At 33.7% G+C, this 20,982-nt stretch overlaps 1 protein-coding gene across 4 annotated transcripts in view; it reads left to right on the top strand.

The window, feature by feature from the left end:
- The window catches only part of KCNC2 (potassium voltage-gated channel subfamily C member 2), an 88,842-nt gene extending 69,828 nt beyond the window's left edge, over nucleotides 1-19,014 (top strand). The window contains exons 3-6 of one of the 4 annotated variants that reach the window (XM_051961262.1): nucleotides 4,894-5,821; nucleotides 7,982-8,146; nucleotides 16,636-16,730; nucleotides 17,841-19,014. In XM_051961262.1, the coding sequence (XP_051817222.1) occupies nucleotides 4,894-5,821; nucleotides 7,982-8,146; nucleotides 16,636-16,697 (1,155 nt within the window). In that variant the 3' untranslated portion in view covers nucleotides 16,698-16,730; nucleotides 17,841-19,014. The other 3 variants (XR_007947641.1, XM_051961261.1, XM_051961263.1) reach the window with 3 other exon arrangements.
- The last annotated feature ends 1,968 nt before the right edge of the window (nucleotides 19,015-20,982 follow it).

Here is a 20,982-nt window from a genome sequence, read left to right as displayed (position 1 = left end):
TAGTCCCTTTTTAACATAATTCCAGAATGATTGACTCAATTCACAGACCCACCAAAAACATATTCATTGGGTCTTCTCATCTTCCCACAAACCTTTCAGTGCTATTTGTTCCCATCTTTGGTTCTCTTTGCAAATTTATTGAGTAGGATGTGAAGCCACATATTTGTTTTGATTCCCCCCCCCCCCATTATTGACATAGAGCATTCTTTCATTACTTAAAATTTTGTACTTCTTTTGAGAAATACTTATTCATGTCATTTGACTACTAATCCATTGGAAGAATGATTGTATGTCTTATATCTACTAGTTGTCTGTAGGAGAATGAAATTTAGTAGAGAGGGAATAAAAATATTAATTAGAAATTAGAGAAGCTTCAAGCCATAGTAAATTGAAAGTTAGCCATAGAGATTGGAAGACCATGGCTTGAGTCCTTCCTCTAGTTTACTGATTGAATGACTCTGGGTTCTTAACTTCTCAGTGTTTTAATTAACTCCCTGAAGATTGCACACAAGGCAGTAGTTAGTAGATATAATGTTGAAAACACAGGTCTAGAGATGTATATATGTATGCATATTTATCTCTGTACATGTGCATATATGCATGGATATATACATATATGTATCTATACCTAGGTATATAAGCATATATCTATTCATCTATATGCATATCTATCTATTTATCTGTCTATTTATCCTTACTTAACTCCAATTCACACACAAAATATCACACAAGATATATTATTAGTCTTAGAAAACAAAGGACTAATAACAACAGCAATAACAAAATCTATTTGTGTATGTATACACATAAATAAATAATAAGATCCAAAATGTAAATCAGTATGTACTCTTGGTTTCTAAATTAAATTATTTGTTTAATATACTTTTCAACATGGGAGGACAGTGAATGTGAGAGAATGAGAAAAGGCTGGGATGGACTTCTTGCAACTCTATGTACTTTATAACCTAGCAATGCCTGCTTTTTTTTTGGGGGGGGGGCTGTTTATTGAACACTCCAGTAGTATCCTTTTCCAATAATTATTCCTTATACCTGGAGTGCTCTCCTCCCTCTCTCTTATTCTTAATTTGCCTGGTCTCCCTCAAAAATTTACTTTATATACTACCTTTTACAGGGATTCTTTCTTTATTCACTCCCTTTCTTCACATATCTAATCTCTTCCTTCTGGGGTTACCTTTTATTTATTCTGTATATTTTGATTATAAATAATTGACATTGTCTCTTTGTTAAAGAGACCTTTGTAAGGTCCTTGAAGAAAGGGAACTGTTTTTGCTCTGTGTGTGTGAGTATGTGTGTGTGTGTGTGTGTGTATCCCTATCCTTAGCACAGTGCCTGGCACATAAATATTTATTGATAGACTGGAGAATTTGGCTGGAGGTGGCAAAATGGTGTTTAATAGAGGAAATAGAGGATTTATGAGAAAATTTCCTACATCATGCGGTCCTTGAGTAGTACATATGTATGTTTGCTTAGACTTGTGGTTGGGCTGTTCACATTCCTTTCCTTCCTCCTAAATATATACCAGTGTGGAAAAAAAAAACCAAAACAATAAGAATTATCACTATCGGATTTCACTTATTTTTACTTTATTTGAATCATGGAAACACTTATCTTTGAGATTCTGATCCTAAAGGGAGTGGGGAAGAGAGAGAGAAGGAGGATGTTTTTGTTTTTTAAACTTGTGTTCTCACTTTCTGGCAATTTGATATGCTGAATGGAACACAAACCTAGAAGTCAGCTAGACCAAGCTTCAGATATTATCTTCAGATACTTTCTAGCTTTGGGACCCTTGGCAAATCATCTAATCCCTCTGACCATCAGGGTTTTTTTGATCCATAAAATGGGGATAATTACCTAAAGGACAAGTTGAGGTTCAAATGAGATGATTATATATATGAAGAATTATATGTTATTTTTATTTTTTCTCATCTCTACTCCCCTATTCCTACTTGGATATCACTTAGATCTCAAAAGCCTGTTACTACAATCAGTGAGACGAGTCATTTGAGATGTGTACCCACACACCATCTGGTAATAATTTTCTTCAGGGTTTCTTGGGGTGGTCTATGAATTTTAAAAAATAATAAAACTCTTCATTTCTTCTCTCTTAATCTACATATGCACAGTATAACAATACATATACATGTGTTTGTATACACATATACAATTATGTATCATTTTAAAAGGGTGTAAAATGGATACTTATATAAAATATATATGTTGTTATACATATGAGATACAAATATGTATATTTAAAATAAGCATTCTTTGTAATCTTAAGTATTTAATGCATTATAATGAAAAGGGGTCCATAAGTTTTAGCAGTCTGTCAAAGATGGCCTTGAAATAAACAAACAAGGTCAAGGGACCCTTCCTTTTCTAATGTCGTTATCTCTGATCCCCCTCCCCCACTTCATTATTAACCTTGCATCTGGAAATAGTATACTGAAGAGAGAATAGCCAATGTTTCTGGACTTTCCTTAAACCACTTTATATAAACTTAATCTTTAAGAGTACAGGGTAGAAAAAAAGAAAAAATAGTAAACATGATAATGTTATTATATATTTAAAAGGAATAGCAAGTTGTATATAATAGACTTGCAGTTTCACATACATCTTAGTTACGTTTTCCTATGTTATAAAAAAGAATATGTTATTTCTTAAGTCTAGAATTAATTAGGATTAGGAATAATTCATTGTGCCATTAGTGGTAATTATTGTTTTTGTTGTCGCCATTTTAGAGAATCATAAATTTTACAGATTTACAGTCACTTCCATGTGAGAATGAATAGTTGGTTTTGACCTTAGGGGCTTACTTATAAAATGCTTTATAAATGAGTTATATAGGAAGATGCATTCTATGTATTCTGTTTACTTCATTGACTTCTGTAATTCAGAATTACATTTTCTATAGTTTATCTTGCATGTAATTCTTATACTTCAAACCCAGTTCTATTGTATATTTCCCAAACTAATGTGTATTCTTCCTTCTGTCTACTTTATCATCTAGTCTTTGCAATATAGCTCATTCTATTTTCAACATACTACTTGTCTTATTCTTATCTAGAAAAGTGTTGAGAAAGATAAAAAAGCATATTCACCTGGTGAAATTTTGAAAATTTCTCCCAAAGCCATGGAGCAAAGTGATCATAAGAGCTCCAGATGAATTCTCATTTCTCCCATTGATGGAATTGAATCATGATACATCTCAGAATAGCAATGCAAGCAGAGAAATTGCTTTTGACACTTCCCTTGGACAGTTGGCTTTTTTGTGTTGTGCAGATTATTGATACGTGTGATTATTTTTTCCATTTGATTATGTATGTGTATATGATCTGAGCTCACAGTGCTAGGATAAGCAATTTGAACTGGATTATTAAATTTGGTCATAGGAGATGAAAAAACAAAGCACTGTTTCCCTTTTTCTCCTTGGTGCTCTTGTCCTTCCTCTCTCTGAACCTGCTAGCTACAGGAAATTATAAAATCAATAACATCATATTGAGGTTGTTTTATTTAAAGTATGATCACTAAAAAGGATAAATCAGACCTCTCTCTTTGGAACCTTTCAGTTCCTTAGGCAGAAATAGTTTACACTGTGCAATCCTTGGGGGTGGCGGGAAATGAAAAGGATGGTCTTTTTCCAAAGAGAAAAATACTCTGTTTAAAATTTATCAAATATACACTCCTCCTCATTTTAAAGATGTTATATTTGTGGAAGTTTTTTCATTCTTGTTCAGACTGAAATAGACTAATACTTTTTGTCTCCATGTTAAATCAGGTCTGTGACTTCTTTGGCTCCAACAGTACAGCTAGGTCACTTTGAGAGCATTAAGTTCATATCAGTGACTAGTGACAGCTATACCTTATGAAGTCACACAATGTGGACATGAGCACTATGGTTTAACTTTTTATATTTTGATAAGAAAACTATGATAAGGAGTCAAGGATAACACTAAGGTGGCCAATCCAAATGAGTAGGAGCATAAGACAGTAAGAAAAGCCCTAAACAGTAAAAATATTAGGAACAGAGAAGAGTTTAAAGAGTGATAGGATGTGATGAAATAGATCATTATCTATACATGCCTTCTTCTCCCAGTGTAAGGTTGTCTTACCCCAAACAAAATGAGGTGGGAGAAAAGCCCCTATGGTGAGACACAAACTGGTCTCATTTTATCTTAAAGAATTGAATGGATATTTGGAATGTTTGTTATGCTTGAAAATTGCTTTGTTGGGAAAAACAATTTTATTAGCATTTGTAATCAATATATGTAGAAGTTGAAAATTTTATTCCTGGGGGAATGATAAATGTCATCATCTCTGGTTAAGTAAATATATCTAAAGTTTTAAATAAATATTGGCTTGTACACACCATACTTATGTAGGTCACAGAGACATAGAAATAATAAAAAATACAGAAAAAGAATTTAAACATTCTTGTTAAGTTCTTTACCTTATCTCTCCATTCCACCCACTATTTTGTACTCATTTCTGGAAGGATGAATACAAGATTCTAGCTTCTATGCACTGTATTATCTTAAATGTCTGTTAAAGTGTCTTTCACCTATAAACTTTCTTTTGGAGTGAATTTTCTTTTCATCACCATGGATATTCTTTCAGGTACCTTCAGGGACAAGAGAAATTTCTTTTATACAAAGAAAAACTAGCTAAATATGCAAGTTCAACAGTATACTTATGGAACTTATTAATTTTACACCCATACACCCATGATTTTACTTTCATAAAAACCCTACTGAAATATCCAAGTAATATTTAATATTTTCTTATCTATGAGTATGGCTACTCTCAGACTCTGAGCAAAGGCTTCAATAGCACAGATCACTCTCTATTTATTTCTTTTTCTTTTTTCTTTTACAGTTCATTGCTTTTGCTTCTTTATTCTTTATTCTGGTTTCAATCACAACCTTTTGCCTGGAGACCCATGAAGCTTTTAATACCATTATAAACAAGACAGAACCAGTCATCAATGGCACAAAAGTTGTTCTGCAGTATGAAATTGAAACCGATCCTGCTCTGACGTATGTAGAGGGCATATGTGTGGTGTGGTTTACATTTGAATTTTTAGTTCGTATTGTTTTTTCCCCAAATAAACTGGAATTCATCAAAAATCTCTTGAATATCATTGACTTTGTGGCTATCCTACCCTTCTACCTGGAAGTAGGACTAAGTGGGCTCTCATCCAAAGCTGCTAAAGATGTCCTTGGCTTCCTCAGGGTAGTGAGATTTGTCAGGATTCTAAGAATCTTTAAGCTCACCCGCCATTTTGTAGGGCTGAGAGTCCTTGGCCATACTCTTCGAGCAAGCACTAATGAATTCTTGCTGCTAATAATCTTCCTAGCCCTAGGAGTTTTGATATTTGCCACCATGATCTACTATGCTGAGAGAGTAGGGGCTAAACCTAATGATCCTTCAGCTAGTGAGCACACACAATTTAAAAATATCCCCATTGGGTTTTGGTGGGCTGTGGTGACCATGACCACTCTGGGTTATGGGGATATGTACCCACAGACCTGGTCAGGGATGTTAGTGGGGGCCCTGTGTGCTTTGGCTGGGGTACTAACCATAGCCATGCCCGTGCCTGTCATTGTCAACAATTTTGGAATGTACTATTCTTTGGCAATGGCAAAGCAGAAACTTCCGAGGAAGAGAAAGAAGCATATCCCTCCAGCTCCTCAGGCAAGCTCTCCTACCTTTTGCAAGATGGATTTGAATTTGGCCTGCAATAGCACACAGGGAGATCCATGCCTGGGCAAAGACAATCTATTGCTGCACCATAACCAATCAGGTAAGACAGAACACCAAATGCATGACTCCTCAAGTCTTCCAGAACAGTATGTTCTGTAGGCATTAGACAAGAACCTCATTTTCTGCAAATAGAACCCAGTTCTCAGTCCTCTCTCCCTACTATTGTTTCTGAATATGCTAGACTTATGAGAGAGACAAAGTTGAAGCCTTCTTAAGCTAATACTAACTAGACTTGTGCATAGATGGCCTACATAATATTCTTGCTTCACTGCAAATGCTTTTTGCTGATGGTGCCAACCTTTTCTTTTGCCTGTCTCTTCGTTGGTCTCATGCCAATGTTTCTTTGTATTTTTGCATGATGTGATGGTATGAATATCTTGTCATGTTTCACATTGTAAATTTCCATGTTGTTTTGCTTGGTATGTTTGTCTCTTGTGTCAGCTTTACCTCAGTCACTCTGTGGCAAACATTATAAAAAAAGTCACACCAAACTATCATTTAAAAGCAATAGATATTTACATTGTAAAGGCCTGAATCTCAAAGAAGTCATGTGGAAAGTTGTCCTCTAGACCTCAAACTTTGTAGCATTTGTATAACTAACTTAAAATGTTCATCATCCTTGAATTAAGGACAAGCATCTTATTGTATTCATTTTTAAACTTGTTTTTAACTTTAAATTTCATTATTAGGGTACTCCCCATCTACATTGTTTCCCTCTCCTGTCAAAGTTGACTATAAACGATTTGTGAATTATTTGCTATTCTGGACTTTCTATATTGCTTTCCTCCCCTCTCCCCTTTTTTTTTTGAAAAGGAGAATGAGAAGTCTATACCCATGATTTTATCCACATAGAGGACCTAGTGGATGTGGAAACTCACTCTACCAATGTAAATGGGCAACTTACTACTCCCTTTAAGTCTTAAATACCCCTAAGGTACTGAAAAGTTGAATTAGAAGGAGGAATTAAAACAAGGTCTTTTGACTCTAAGTCTAATGATCTCTCAACTATACTAGTGATCCTTAAAGTGTGGTCTGAAGATCTCTGGGGTTGCTGAGGCCATTTCAGGAAGTCTATGAGGTAAAATGGTTTTTATAATAATACTAAAATATTATAATAATACTAAAATATTAATAACAAGTAAAAAAAAGCTCTTTTTGGGGGGGAGTCTCCTAAATAATTTTAAGAGTATAAAGCAGTCATGAGACTAAAAAAGTATGAGACCAACTGAACTATGCCATTCTGCCTTTCTTTTCTCCTCCATTGATGTACATAATTGTCTGACCCATAACACACACACACACACACACACACACACACATAATCTGTACTGAATAAGTAGTTGAAGATTTGATTTACTGCATCTCATTTCCATTCTGTTCAATAGCACTGAATATTCTTTCTAGATAGATATCTGAAAATGAGCCTACTGAAAATGTCAGTAAGAATTGTGGCTTGTAGTTCAAATAACAGTTCTTACAGGTCAGTGCTCAGAAAATACCTCTAAGGCATTCCCATGATAGAGAATCTAAAAGAAGCCATATGCCCATGAAAACAGAGCTAGTAAGCTTATACACATGCTGTAAGCTTAAGTCTTTGAGAACTTGATGGAAACAAAAAAAATTCCATACTTCAAGGACATCTCAAGAAGTTTGTCTTTTCAAGTTGATTTCCTTGGATAGCTCTGTTTTAGAGCTTTAGAACTGAGCATCCTGGTTTTCTGCTCAATGAGACAATGTGTAAAATTTTATCTGTAGGAAACAATAAAACATCAGCATAGCCCTAGCTCAAATTCTTATATTGGATCCCTTCTGTAAATAGGTAATCCTTTCCATGTATTCTTATTTACATTAAAATTGTTTCCTTTACACAATGACTTTCATTATAGAGCTACATGTCAAAAATAAGATTATCAGCATGGTCATAGTTTATTCCCTGAAATCTATTTCCTTTTAGATAAAATCTCAAAAGGAAACAGATGTCCCAAAAGGATTCTCTCCCTCTCCTGATTTAATGTTTACTTTTTGCCCTATTTAGATGGTTGTGACTAAAGATGAAAATTCTTTTTCTTTTTGTATCATGAGTTGACTACTGTGTTTTGTATTGAGTGGCTGGAATATCTGGCAATCAGCTTAAACCTCTATGTGCTGTGTCATTTCTTCATTCATTACTGTCTGTAAATGGGCATGATGCTTTGGCCAGTGTTATCAGGTGAAGACAGTGCAGGAAGTGAGCAACCATTGTCACCCCCTGAAAAGCTACCAATGAGACGCTCTAATACCAGAGACAAAAACAGAAGAGAGGGAGCCTGTTTCCTACTGACTACAGGTGATTACACATGTGCCACGGATGGAGGAATCAAGAAAGGTAGGATTGAATTTTATCAGCTTTTGGAGGGTCATTCTCTAGTTAAATGCTGAAAATAGAAATGAAGTGTAAAATGGATTGCTTTTGAGGAGAGATTGCATCTAGTACAATGGACATTGCTATCCCATTCCCTCTGTCCATCTCCACTGTTTTTGACCTTGACAAAATCATTCTTCCTTTTTTTTTTTTTTTTTTTGCAAAACCTGCTTGCTGTTGCTTTTGACATTCATTTCATTTTCTTTTTTAGTCTCTTTCAACTTTTTGTTTCTTTAATCCTTTCTCTTCTGAGCAGGATTATAATCACAGGGTGAGCTGTTAATGGTTAAGAACTGGTGTTCCATGGGAGGGGGGAGTAAAAAATAAAAAGGATGACACACTTTTAAGTTTAATTTGTATTATTATTAACATTTTTCCATCACTTTCTTAAGTTGATGATTAAATATAACAGTAGCTAAAGTGTAATTTCTAGCATTTAGTCATTTCTGAGATATAAATTCTCATACAAGACATTTATCAATCAATTCTTTGAGTTTAATTTCAGCAATGTGCTGAAATTAAAACATTTTTTAAAAATTTAATCATTCATCTCTTTAATCATTCCCAAAGTCTTAAAATTTGCTGGAATTTTCTCATAATAAGTAATTGGGAGTAATTAAAATTTTATATAATGTATTTTAAAATTATAATTGAAGAATGTTGAGCATTAAAAAAAACTTCTAAATGTTTTTAAAAATATATGAATAACTAAGTAGACTCCCATAAATTTGTGCAGCTTCTGCCCAAAGTTTTATGTAATAAGAAAACAATGACTATTCTATACCTTTATGAAATAGAATGATATCAAGAGAAAAAGGAGAAACCTTCTCTACTATCTTATTAACTAGGATTTTTTCTTGAAAATATCCTTTAGACATCACCAGACATTATTATTTATGGGTTTATGTAATTTCTCTTGGTAGTGCAAATTAAAAAAACCAACTACCACCACAACAAAAATTTAAATTTCCCCTTTAACAGACATTTTTATAAGAAAAAGAGTATACATGAATAGTTTAATTGAAATCCATCTCACATTTCTATGACTATTTTTAGAAGTGTCTGATTTTTTAAAACATAGGTATAATTGTGCCTTTTTCCTTTTTTCTTTTAAAATATATCTTTAAACACCTTTGCCAAAATCTTGGTCTATGCATAACATACTGCATACTATTACAGCTTCATTTTAATTCTTGTTTTTACATTAAATTGCAGCTATATCAATGTGTACATATGTAATCATATACCTTAAATATGTGCATTGCATATGTGCTACATTTTCATTTTTTAACAGAAATATTATCAACTTATAGGTTTAAAATTTTTCTGTAATACCTCATTAAAAAATTAAAAAAAAGGTATTATGGTATCATGCAATAAATTATTAAACATGTATTGTTTTCTTTATGAAAAAAGCTGCACAATAGCATGGTAAAAATACATTCATAGTTATTTTTAGATGCATATATATATAAACATATATGGGTATGTATATAATATTACCCATATATAATATACATAATAATATAGAATTTTATTTAACTTTCCAAGGATTTGTTCCAGGTTATCCTCCATACTTCCTCCTTGTCCATTCTTTTTTTAGTTCTCATTACGCAGTATATTCTATCTACTGCTTCTAGTTGCCTAGTCTTGGCCTTTCTCTTTGCCTTCTTACTCTTGAGTTTTATTTTGAAGAAGAGTAGCTTTTTTTAAATTTCTGTAATGCAGGATATGCTTTTCTCCCCCTCTTCCCAGATCTCCTCTCCATGTTTCTATATCTTAATATGATGTGTAATACATCTTATAATTATTCTAGTAATCTCTCACCATATTGCTATTTAACATTTAGATATGATGGTTTATATTTTTCTCAAAAGAATTTTTAGATATTATATATATATATATATGTATATATATATATATATATATTATGTATATAAAATACTTAAGTTCCGATATTTTAAACTGCATTTCAATCATAGAGAAATATTGATTTAGGAGATTTTTTTCCTATCTGTTTCTTTTTCTATTTTCTTTCTCTTAGGCTCTATTTTTTTTATCTCTGATTCAATTTCTTCTCATCTATCTCAGTCTCTGCTGAGTTTCTGCCTTGCTCTGTCTCTGTCTCTCTGTCCCCATATCTCTTTCTCTCAATATCTTTGCCTCTCTGCCTTTCTGCCTCTCTATCCACTCAAACTTTCTTACTCTGTCTCTGCTTGTCTCTCAAATGCTTACTTTTCATAGATACACCAAGTGTATTGTAACAAGATCATACTTGATCTTTTCTTTCTTATACAAGAATATTTTTAAAATTCACATTGTAAAATGAAATAGTATATATGAGTATTTGCAAAGCTAAACACATTTTCCCAATGTAGGGCATTTTTATTATTTATTTTGAAAGTACAAAGCTGTGTGCATTGTAACTAAGTAGACTCCAATAAGTCTTTTTGCCCTATTTAGATGGTTGTGACTAAAGATGAAAATTCTTTTTCTTTTTGTATCATGAGTTGACTACTGTGTTTTGTATTGAGTGGCTGGAATATCTGGCAATCAGCTTAAACCTCTATGTGCTGTGTCATTTCTTCATTATTATTTATTTCATTATTATTATCTTCTCATCTTGATGTGGATCTTTCTTTCATTCCTTCATTTCTTCTTTCTTTCCTTCCCTCTCTCCTTCCCTTTTTCCTTCTCTATTCTCTTTTCCTCTCCCTTCCTCCCATCCTCTCCCCTCTCCTTCCCTCTCCTCCCCTTCTTCTTCTCCTTTGCTTTCCCTTTTTTTTCCTGCCATCCACTTCTCCCTTACCCTCCAATTCTTCCCTACTTTGCTTTCTTCCTTTCTTTCTTTTTTTCTACCAATTCCTCTTCTTTCTCTTTATGTATTTTTATTGGTAGTAATATCAAATAATCATTTCCTTCACTGTTTTTCTCTTACATTTGAAATTGGTTTCTACTGTTTTATCTTTAGCAAGCAGAAACTTATTTCTCTCTCCCCATCTTTATTTGAATGAAAAACTTCATCATTACTTTTTTGAAGCATTCTCTTTCATGCCACTTCAAGTGGCTATATAAGTATACCCTATTTTAAGAAACCCAGAAATAGAAAAATGGGAACTTGCAAACATATGCATTCTGTCTTAAATAATGAGGTCTTCCTTATAAAAGAAAGACAGAAGGGGGAGGGAAGAGAGAGGGAGAGAGAAAGATTTATACAGAAGTTTTAGGAAGAAATGTTGTTTGTCCTTTGTTCTTGAATATGACCATGATATCAGGAAGGTGATGCCATGACATGCAAGTGAATTGGATTGGGAGGCCTGTGCAAGGTCATCTGCTTCACTTTCCCCTTCAGAGCCATCTGGGTACAGTGACAAGATATAGCGCAAAATGATTGGAGATGGCCCTGGATGTAATGGGAGACTTTGGCCATTTTAAACTAAGGTCTTCAACCAATTTCAGTTTGACTGAAGCCTCACCTATTCAGTGAGCAATTGAGGCAAAAAATCTCCTATTTCACCTAGCCCCTACCCCTGCCCTTCCAAAACAAACAAACAAACAAACAAACAAACAAACAAACAAAAACAACCCTAAATAAATAAATGGAAGGGTAAGACTCTCAGAGTCTCAGACCCTCAACTAAAACAGAAATGACATCAGAAATGACTACTATTTACATTCAATCTATACCTATCAGGACCCAAACAATGACCAAATGGAGCTTGATTTTGATCCTATTAGTGACCAATTAAAATCAGACTAGTTTTTTTTTAAGGCTTAGTCCTTAAGAAAGAAATCTATCAGCAAACCCAAAAACTACATTGGGGAGGCTTCAGAGGTGCAAAAGAGAAAAAAATGCTTTTAAGAGCATCTATAGGTAAGGTCATGACATCCCATGTGGATAGTAGGAGGGAAGGAAGGAAGAATAAATATTGTATAGCTAAAGGCATATTTATGTGTAATGATAACAAGTTTTCTAAAATTTTGTTTGATTAAACAAATACCATTAAAAATCCTAAATATCCAAGCCAAGATAAGTAAGATGAAATTTCTGAATCTTATAGGTTTATATTACATATGCTCAGAAACACAATTTCCTCTCAGTATTAGATTAAATTTTATTTTAGGCATAATTGCTCATTAAAGTTTCTTGTACAAAATAAAACCTATTTATATGAGTTGAAATATATATAATTCAGATGCACTGTGTAAAACATAAATTTCTCAATTAAACAATTGCTTCCAGTTGTGATTGAAAACCTTGAGTGAATAATAGTGAAATTAATTCAAATGAAATATTTAATAAGCTGATAATTCTGTTGTTAATAATCATATTACAAAGGAATAATTGTGATTGAAAATAGTATTTACTGTATTATAGACAAGTTCTCCTCAGTAAAACTGTTTAATTTCTAGGACAGTTCTCACATTATTATGAAGATGGAATATGGAAGTTTATGTAATATTGCATGAGACAAAATTATAAATAAATAGGTTATGATTTACACAATTTTCTTGCATGTGTGCCTATTTAATACTGTAAATTCATCCTGGGAGACAAGAAGGCTATTATAGTTTGTTAGTGAAATATTCTGGAGTTATACGAAGAATCATAAGGAATCCTTCAGTCCATGAACTCCATGTTCCTGAATAGAGAACAAAGAGTAGTTTCTAAGGAAAGAAGGCTAGGATAAAGGAAAATGAACATATAGTACACAAATATGGGAATCAAGAATAATATGTATTGTATTAACATACATTTTCTAGTAAATCTTAACTACTTTAATGTGGCATTCTTAAAGGATTTTTTTTAAAAAATCACAAAACCAAAGACTTTCAAAGTTGGAAGGGACTTTTGGCTGAATCCGTGGGGTCTGTTAATTTTTAAAAAAATATTTCATAGTTGGGTCCCTTTTTAATACTCCATATTTTATTTTAATCATTTTTTTTCTGAAAAGAGCTCCCTAGGTTTCATCTATCTATCAGAAGTTTCCATGACACACAAACTGCTTAAGAACCCCTATTGCAAGGACTCACACAATATCTAAAGACCTCCAATGAGAGGGAGCCCCCTCTCTTGCAAGTCAGGTCATTCAACTTATAGGTAGCTCTTAAGTGTTAGGAAGAGGAGAGTGCCTTTCAGTCAATCAAATAGAATTTTGATAGATAAAAAATGAATTCCCTACTATCATTCTGTGATTCTTCAAATCATCTATAAGAAATGAAAACCTAGTCTCCTCCAATGTTTAACTTAGAGCAGTTGGCATCCAACTTTTTCAGCAGAATTACTTATGTTCCTTAACACAAGTTGATGAATTTGAAAATGCTAAAACATTACGAAATTTAATTTGAATTTTGGTGGCAGAGTATTGGACTTGTGATTTCATTAGTGTGTGTGTGTGTGTGTGTGTGTGTGTGTGTGTGTGTGTGTATCTGCAGATGTAGCTATATGGATATGTATATATACACTTGAGCGTGTATGTATATAAATATATAGTTACACACCCATATAAATATATAGCATGTGTGTGTATGTGTGTATAAAATCAAGTCTTCCCCTCCTAAATGTATTTATTTATTTAGATTTAATTTAATTTCTTTTTGACTAGGTGAAAGAGGAGATTCTCTGCCTCAATTACTACTTAGCCTTAATCACTGAATGAGTGTGGCCTCAAGTTAACTGAAATCTGTTGTAAACCTTAGCTTAAAAAGGCCAAGGTCTTCAATTGCATCCAGGGCCATCTCCAGTCATCCTGATCTATATATCTTGCCATTAGATTCAGATGGCTCTGGAGAGGAAAGTGAGACAGGTGATTTTGCACAGCCTTCCCTCACTTAAAATCCAATTCACTTTCTTAATGTCATGGTCTCTTTAAGAATGAAAGGCAAACAGTACTATATACATATACCTATCTCTATCTATCTATCACTTTCTATTTATCTATCTATCCTAGTATGGAAATTCATTTCACTGATACAGATTGATAGTTCATCTGTAATTTAAAATTGATTGGTGGACATAGAAAAGCTATTTGTCATCATTATACAGCTAATATGAAGGGTAGGCCAAGCAGCTGCAAAAGTTGTTATTCATTATTATTTTATTATTAACAAGGATTATAGATGGCTCTATCCATAGCAATGGCTTTTGCTTTGAGTGAGGAATAGTTTAAATGGTTTGACTTAAGCTTAGTAGAAAATAAGACACCTTTCAGGATTCAAAAGATCCCAGAAGAAATCACAGCACGTCTGCTATCTGCTTAGTGGATTGATGGAGAATTTTGTAGTACTCTACAAATGGCAAATTCCCCAAAGTCTGTACCTTTAAGTATCCACTAAGGAATTTCAACTCCTTATCATTATTATTTTTCATATCAGCATTATTTTTTAATAGAGACAATTAGAATATACACCTTCAAAGGCAAATGAGCTATGTGGTTAGTTGAAGACAGAGAGATAAAAAGAAATACCTACAGAGACAGAGTAAGAGAAAGAGAGAGATAGACAGACAGAGACAGAGAGAGGGGTGGAGAATTGTTCTTGACATCAAGGAGTCTTAAACAAAATTCTGTCCTCCATATAGCTAATCTTCTTTCTTCCCACTCTCTACAATGCCTTTTATTCTCCCTGAAGTGGATGAATGTTGACAAGTCACTTTTGACAGAGAAAAAAGAGTGTTAAGTTGTTAAGATACACTCTATGGCCAAAGAAAATGAACCCTTTATTCCCAAACTTCCTTTACTTGAATAGAAAATGAAAATCATTTTCTGAAGCAGGGAGAGTTGACCTTAACCAAAAGAGAAACTAAATCTCAATTATATTCCATATAAACTTTGGAGCTAATCTATTAACAATACACTACTAAATGCAGGCTTTATTCTATTAAATGCAAAGCAATCTGGTTTAACATATTCTTTTTTTTTTTTTTGAGGGTGGAGGTATAGGCAACATTTTTTTAAAATATTCCCTGGAAAATGGCATTAAATGTCATTATTTATGATTCAGAGTACACCAACCTTTTTAAACTCTGATATTTGACTATTAAATACATGTGTTGAGTGTTCTCAATTTCCTTTTTACATTTTCTCTATAATCTTGCCATGGATGTTAGTGCATAAACAAACAACTATATTAAATGAATGATAAAAGTATGAAATGAGTCTCAAAATAGCTTATTGTTTTTTTTCATTTTCTTCCTAGAAAATGTCCTCAAACTAGCCAACATTTCGATCCAGTGTATAGCTTTTTTAAAAGTATTTTTTCATAGTCTTATGAGAACTTTGAATGCCCCATGCACCAAAGTTTAATCAATACTAGAGATGGTCTCTGGAAAGATTGCTTTAGAACTGCATTTTCAATGCAATTGGGATGGCTTGAATTAATTGCATTTGAATGGCAGCCAGAGGCAACTTCACTTTTTTAGAGCTACAAAATTATCTCAATATGGAATTCTTTGCAAACAAGTCTTCTTGGAGCTTGAATTAGCCCTTTTGATGACCATTTTCTATATTATTTGTCTATGTATATTTTATGGTTGAATTAAATTGATGCCTGTTCATTTTTTATAAAAGATTATGAAAAATCCAGAAGTTTAAACAACATAGCAGGCTTGGCAGGCAATGTTCTGCAACTCTCTCCAGTAATATCACCTTGTCCTCGGAGACGTTCTCGATCTCTTATTCCATCCATCTTTTAAACCAAACTGCACCAGGAGGCCAAATTGCATCAATTCAAGTACTGTTTACCACATAATGAAAATAATTACATATAGCATTATTGTAGGCTCCACTAATACAATAGAAATCCTGCATGATACTACTATTATCAGAAGTCAAAAATGCCACTTGAGTATCTAATGAGTCCCAACTTGACTCTACAGATTATATAAGTAGTGCTTCTCTTTCTCTTCTGCACCAATTTTCTAAACAAGTGTTTTCTGGCAATAAAGAAACAGATAGTATCATCAATTGGCCAGTTTATACAAAAAATAAGCATATTTTCAGGGAGATCTGTTTAAACCAATGTGCCTCCAAATGACTACTACTTCTTTAGATTTACCTTCATTTCTCATGATGCTCTAATTCATTCTGAAGATGTCTGGAATATTGTCTTGATTGCATAAATTGTCAATATGACTTTAGTCAAATCATTTGCATGGACCATCCTGTCTCCATCACTTGAAAACAGTGTTATACTACATGAAAATCCTGGATGGCTTTGGATGCTTTTTGTTTTTGTTTTTGTTTATTTTTTCCACATTAAACCATCCTGTTGATGCAAAAACAGTGGGCAATGATGGGAGGAGGAATATAAAGGATAAAGGAGGAGGGAAGAGTTCCTCTGTTTTTTTCTAATACTTTAAAAGAAAAATATATTTACATGGTTTATTTTTAATTGCTTTTTGTCTTCTAAAATGCTGTAATAAGAGTTCTAAATGTCTGGTTATTTGCACACAGATAACTACAAAGAGGTTGTCATTACTGGTTACATGCAAGCAGAGGCCAGATCTCTAACATAATGACTTGAGGAAGGCACAAAACATGAAAGAAAGGTAAATGTCGGCCAGGTTTGCACTCTTCTTCCCTTCCCTTCCTTTCCCTTCCCTCCCCTCCCTTCCTTCTCCTCCTCCTTTTCCTCCTCCACCTTCTCTCTCTCTCTCTCTCTCTCTCTCTCTCTTTCTCTCTCTCTCTCTCTTAGTGGGACTAAAAAAATACTTAATATCATAACCATTTTTTCCCTTATTCCCTTCAATTTTCAAAAGAGGCCTAGGATCAAGTCACAATCCAAAAGACTTGTGCTTCTTTTTTTAGGGGATAAAATGAGAATGGGTAAAAATGTAGAAGGGCAAACATTTTTTAAAGAAATATCTTTGACTAGCCTTAAATCTGTGACTTACTAGGTCCATAAGAAGTTCAAGCAGTACTTTTTGCAGGTGTTTTGTCCTGTATGTTGTTTCTGTCTATCTAACTATCTGTCTTAATTGTAAACTTCATCTTTCTCTGTAAAGCACAAAGATGCCTTAGGGGTAAAAAGGCTTCCATCTGATTCCAAGTTTTCTCCTTTCTCCCTATTCAGTCCAGCCATCCTTCTTCACATTCAAGTTAATAATGTCCTTCATACCATCTGCCATGCCTATGAATGGTTTTGATAAGCATGATTTAAATAGAGGTGTTTTTTTTTAATTATTTGCACTCAGTTGCCAATTGGCATGTCAGTTCTACTACCTAGTCAGCAGCATTCATCATTACACTTCAAATAAGCCTCTAAAGAATCATAGTTAGTTTTTAAGGAATAGGATCTGTTTACCAATTACTATGAATTAAATGAATTTGGTGCTTAGGGATAATGAGACGAAAGAAAATGCGATGTAAAAACAGGATTAAATAATTCCTTCTGAGGCAGACAACATTCCTGGCATTGTTAAATAATACCTGCTTCCCATATGTTTAATTTTTTTTGTTATTTTGTTAAGAATACAATGACCATTTTTCTAGTTGACCATGTGAAATGTATTAAATTGATATGTATGAGCCCTAGAGCATGAACTGCATGTCAGAATCCTTGTACAAAAGTGTATTTATCTAAACATACATTTCTGATATTTAGAGATGTACATTGAAAAATCTTGCTCATATCACCTGTAAACATTAAATATCAACAGCTTTCTGGCAAAGGAATTAATTCACTGTCTGGTCCTGCTGTTATTGACTACATTGTTGCCCAGACTTTTTCATGGATTTTTAATTGCTGATAAGAGACAATGGAATTTAGCCATACCAAAAACTGTATTGGAAAGTGACTATTGCTGCTGCTAAATGGGTCCTGATAGGCATGTTATGCCTTGAAGAGGTCTTTGGATCCTTACTTGAATTTAAAGATGACTAAAAGATCATGGAATGAACTTGGTGTTTCCAGTGTGAGAGAGTTGCCAGTGGACAAGCCAGTGTTGATGAACCCATTCTAAATAAATTTTTAAAAAGAAATACACATTGTGCATGGGGTGTCAGCTTTAGTTATCTCACATCAAAAATAGCTGAATTTGCAGCAATTGCTGGCCTTTTATGCTGCTTGCAAATGCACAAGTCTCTATGTGTTTCCTCATGGGCCTCTCCCTACCCAGTAGATTGTGCTGTGAATCAAAGACACATGTGTGGTGTTAATTCCATGTATGTTTGTCTTAATTTTCCACACACTTACTACATTTTGGGGTAAAAAATTAATTCTTAAACATTGTTCCTATTTATTAATAGTCATTGATGTGATTATATTGGTTAATTATTTTATAATTTTTAGTGTCTATGAAAAACATTCTGATTTTCATTTTTTTGAGAAAACAACTGTTATGGCTGGGAAAATATCACTAACATTGTTCATAGTGTAAGTATTTTTTTCATTGTTACCTCAAGTATATAAATATTTTGAAAAAATAAAATTCTGACAAATAATATTTTTCTTACAATAATAATGGAGCAACATCAGTTGCTACATAGTGAAATATGTAATCAAATTATATCTTAAAATGTATATTTTGCATAAGAGAGATATTCTTTGATCAATTATTCTTTGTGAGTTTTGTGGTAATTGAAGCCAGTCTATTATATGTCTCTGAAGTTTCATAGTTGAAAATGTTAAAGATTATTTCATTTTGTTGAATGAACATCTCCAGAATGTATTAGTGGCCCTGGGATCCTGGAAATTTGAATCTATCCCATTTGTGAAACTCTCTATTGTAGATCTTTTGTGAACATTTAAAGTGCATGGACAATCTTGGTGAAAACCAATGATAATGTAACTAATTGAAATGAAGAATAAAGGGTAAATGAGTTTGGGATGAATTTGGATACGAACTACTAAATGGCTCATTTTTTTTCCTTTACATTTTCCCCACTTCTTTGTTCTTATCTTTGCTCTTTTCCTTTTGAAGTTTCATTATCTCTCTGTTTCTAATTAATTCATATAAGCACCTGATCCAGATTTCCAAGTATAAAAGTTTAAATCAGATATAAAATTATATATGTGTATATGTATTTATATATATGTGTGTGTGTGTGTGTGTGTGTGTGTGTGTGTGTGTGTGTGTACATGCACATAGTCAGATATAAAAGTGGATTTTCATAAAATAGAATGAGAGCAACAAAACATTGCTTCTTCACTAACACTCATTTCCTAAAATCTATTAAAATTCAGAATCTGTGTAAAAAAAATTTTTTTTGCCAGACAGTACTTTCTACCAAAAATCATATCTGGTTGAAATAACACCTGATGCTTACATGTTATTTTAACAAAGTCTGAAAACTACTTTTAATACTTTATTTGAGCCTCAAGTATTAAAGGTATTCTTGCTATTCCAATTTTACAGATGAATGAACTGAAGCAAATAGGTGAGATGTCTTGTCTGCCCATTGCTATACAACTAGTAGGTGTCAGAGGCAGAAATGAAGTCTGTGAATTTTAAACTGTTCTTTATATCAAAATTTGATGGCAATTATTTTCCATTTAAAAATGCTCCTCTCTCATCCCTATATTCATCCTTTAAAAAAATATGGTTCTACTTATTCAAATTATCTTTAAAGGATACCTTGTTTATATCCCTATAAATTTATATAATATATAATATAAATATATTTAGATAAATACCTTCTTCTGAGTCTCTTCAAGAGGTTCTACTCAATGATGTTTCTCCAGTTTGGGTTCTTTTTACTTCTATAATTCTTCTTCTGCTTGAAGGTAACATGTATCCTTTCTCCTAGTGACTTCACCCATTAACTTGCACAACTGACCTTCTGATGAGATTTAATTGAGACACACGACCCAGTTAACATTCAGACTATTATATGGCATTGCTCATAAAATTATCCTAGTAGGTTAGGATGACAATTAGACACAACAAAGTAGTATAGTGAATAGATTGCTGAGCCAGACTTGAGTTCAAATACAATCTCAGACACTTTCTAGCCTATGTGACCTTAGGCAAGCCACTAAACTATTTGCTTGAAAGGGAAAATAAAAAGAAAATATGACAATTGTAAAGAAAATAATACCCCTTAATTTGTTAGAGTAGTTTCTGTATTAAATTTCTCAGATAAAGAATTGGCATCAGGAGCCAGGAATAGTTAACTTTGAAGTCAATGATTAGAAATTACCCTATGTGGTCCTAAAATTTACTTAACCTTTCTATATTTAATTTTGATATGTTTAAAATGGAGATAGCAATTCCTCAGTCACTGAGTTACTGTGAGAATAATATGAGATAGCCCTTCCTTGGACTTCCGGTTAAGATGGCAGAGAGGAGGCACACTGCTGCATAAGCTCCACGCTTTCTCTCACTATCCATTCCATTACAAGCCTCTGAATTAATGCTTGACTGAAAAAAAAACCCACAAATAGTTACCAAGAGAAGCCATCCTTGAGATTCGCCAAGAAAGGTCTGTCTTTACTGGTGGGCTGGGACGGTTTTAGATCGGGCGCAGGCGGCGGGCAGCGGCAGTGAGAGCACGGGAGCAGACTGGAGAAGGGGTGGGGAGTGATCGCAGCCGTCTCTGCGGGGAGAGCTTCGCTACAGGTTTGGATACTTTGCTCCGGCAGCAAGTCAGCAGCCCAGCAGAGAAGCTAAAAACACCGGGGGGTGAAGAATACAACCCCAAACAGCTGGAGTCTCCCGGGCCCTGGCCACCCCCCCCCTTTCCCCCCCCACAGTGACTCAGCACACTCTGGGATCTCAGAGCGCACGCGCAACACAGTCCTGCTAGTGCCTCACTGCTGCCCCCTGCAGTCTGGAGAGGAAGCTCGATAACATACCCAGC

Source organism: Antechinus flavipes, chromosome 5, assembly GCF_016432865.1.
Source record: "Antechinus flavipes isolate AdamAnt ecotype Samford, QLD, Australia chromosome 5, AdamAnt_v2, whole genome shotgun sequence".
In the NCBI taxonomy this organism is placed as follows: domain Eukaryota; kingdom Metazoa; phylum Chordata; class Mammalia; order Dasyuromorphia; family Dasyuridae; genus Antechinus; species Antechinus flavipes.
Note: the sequence above shows the minus strand (reverse complement) of the source record. Positions and strands in the feature narration are given on the sequence as shown.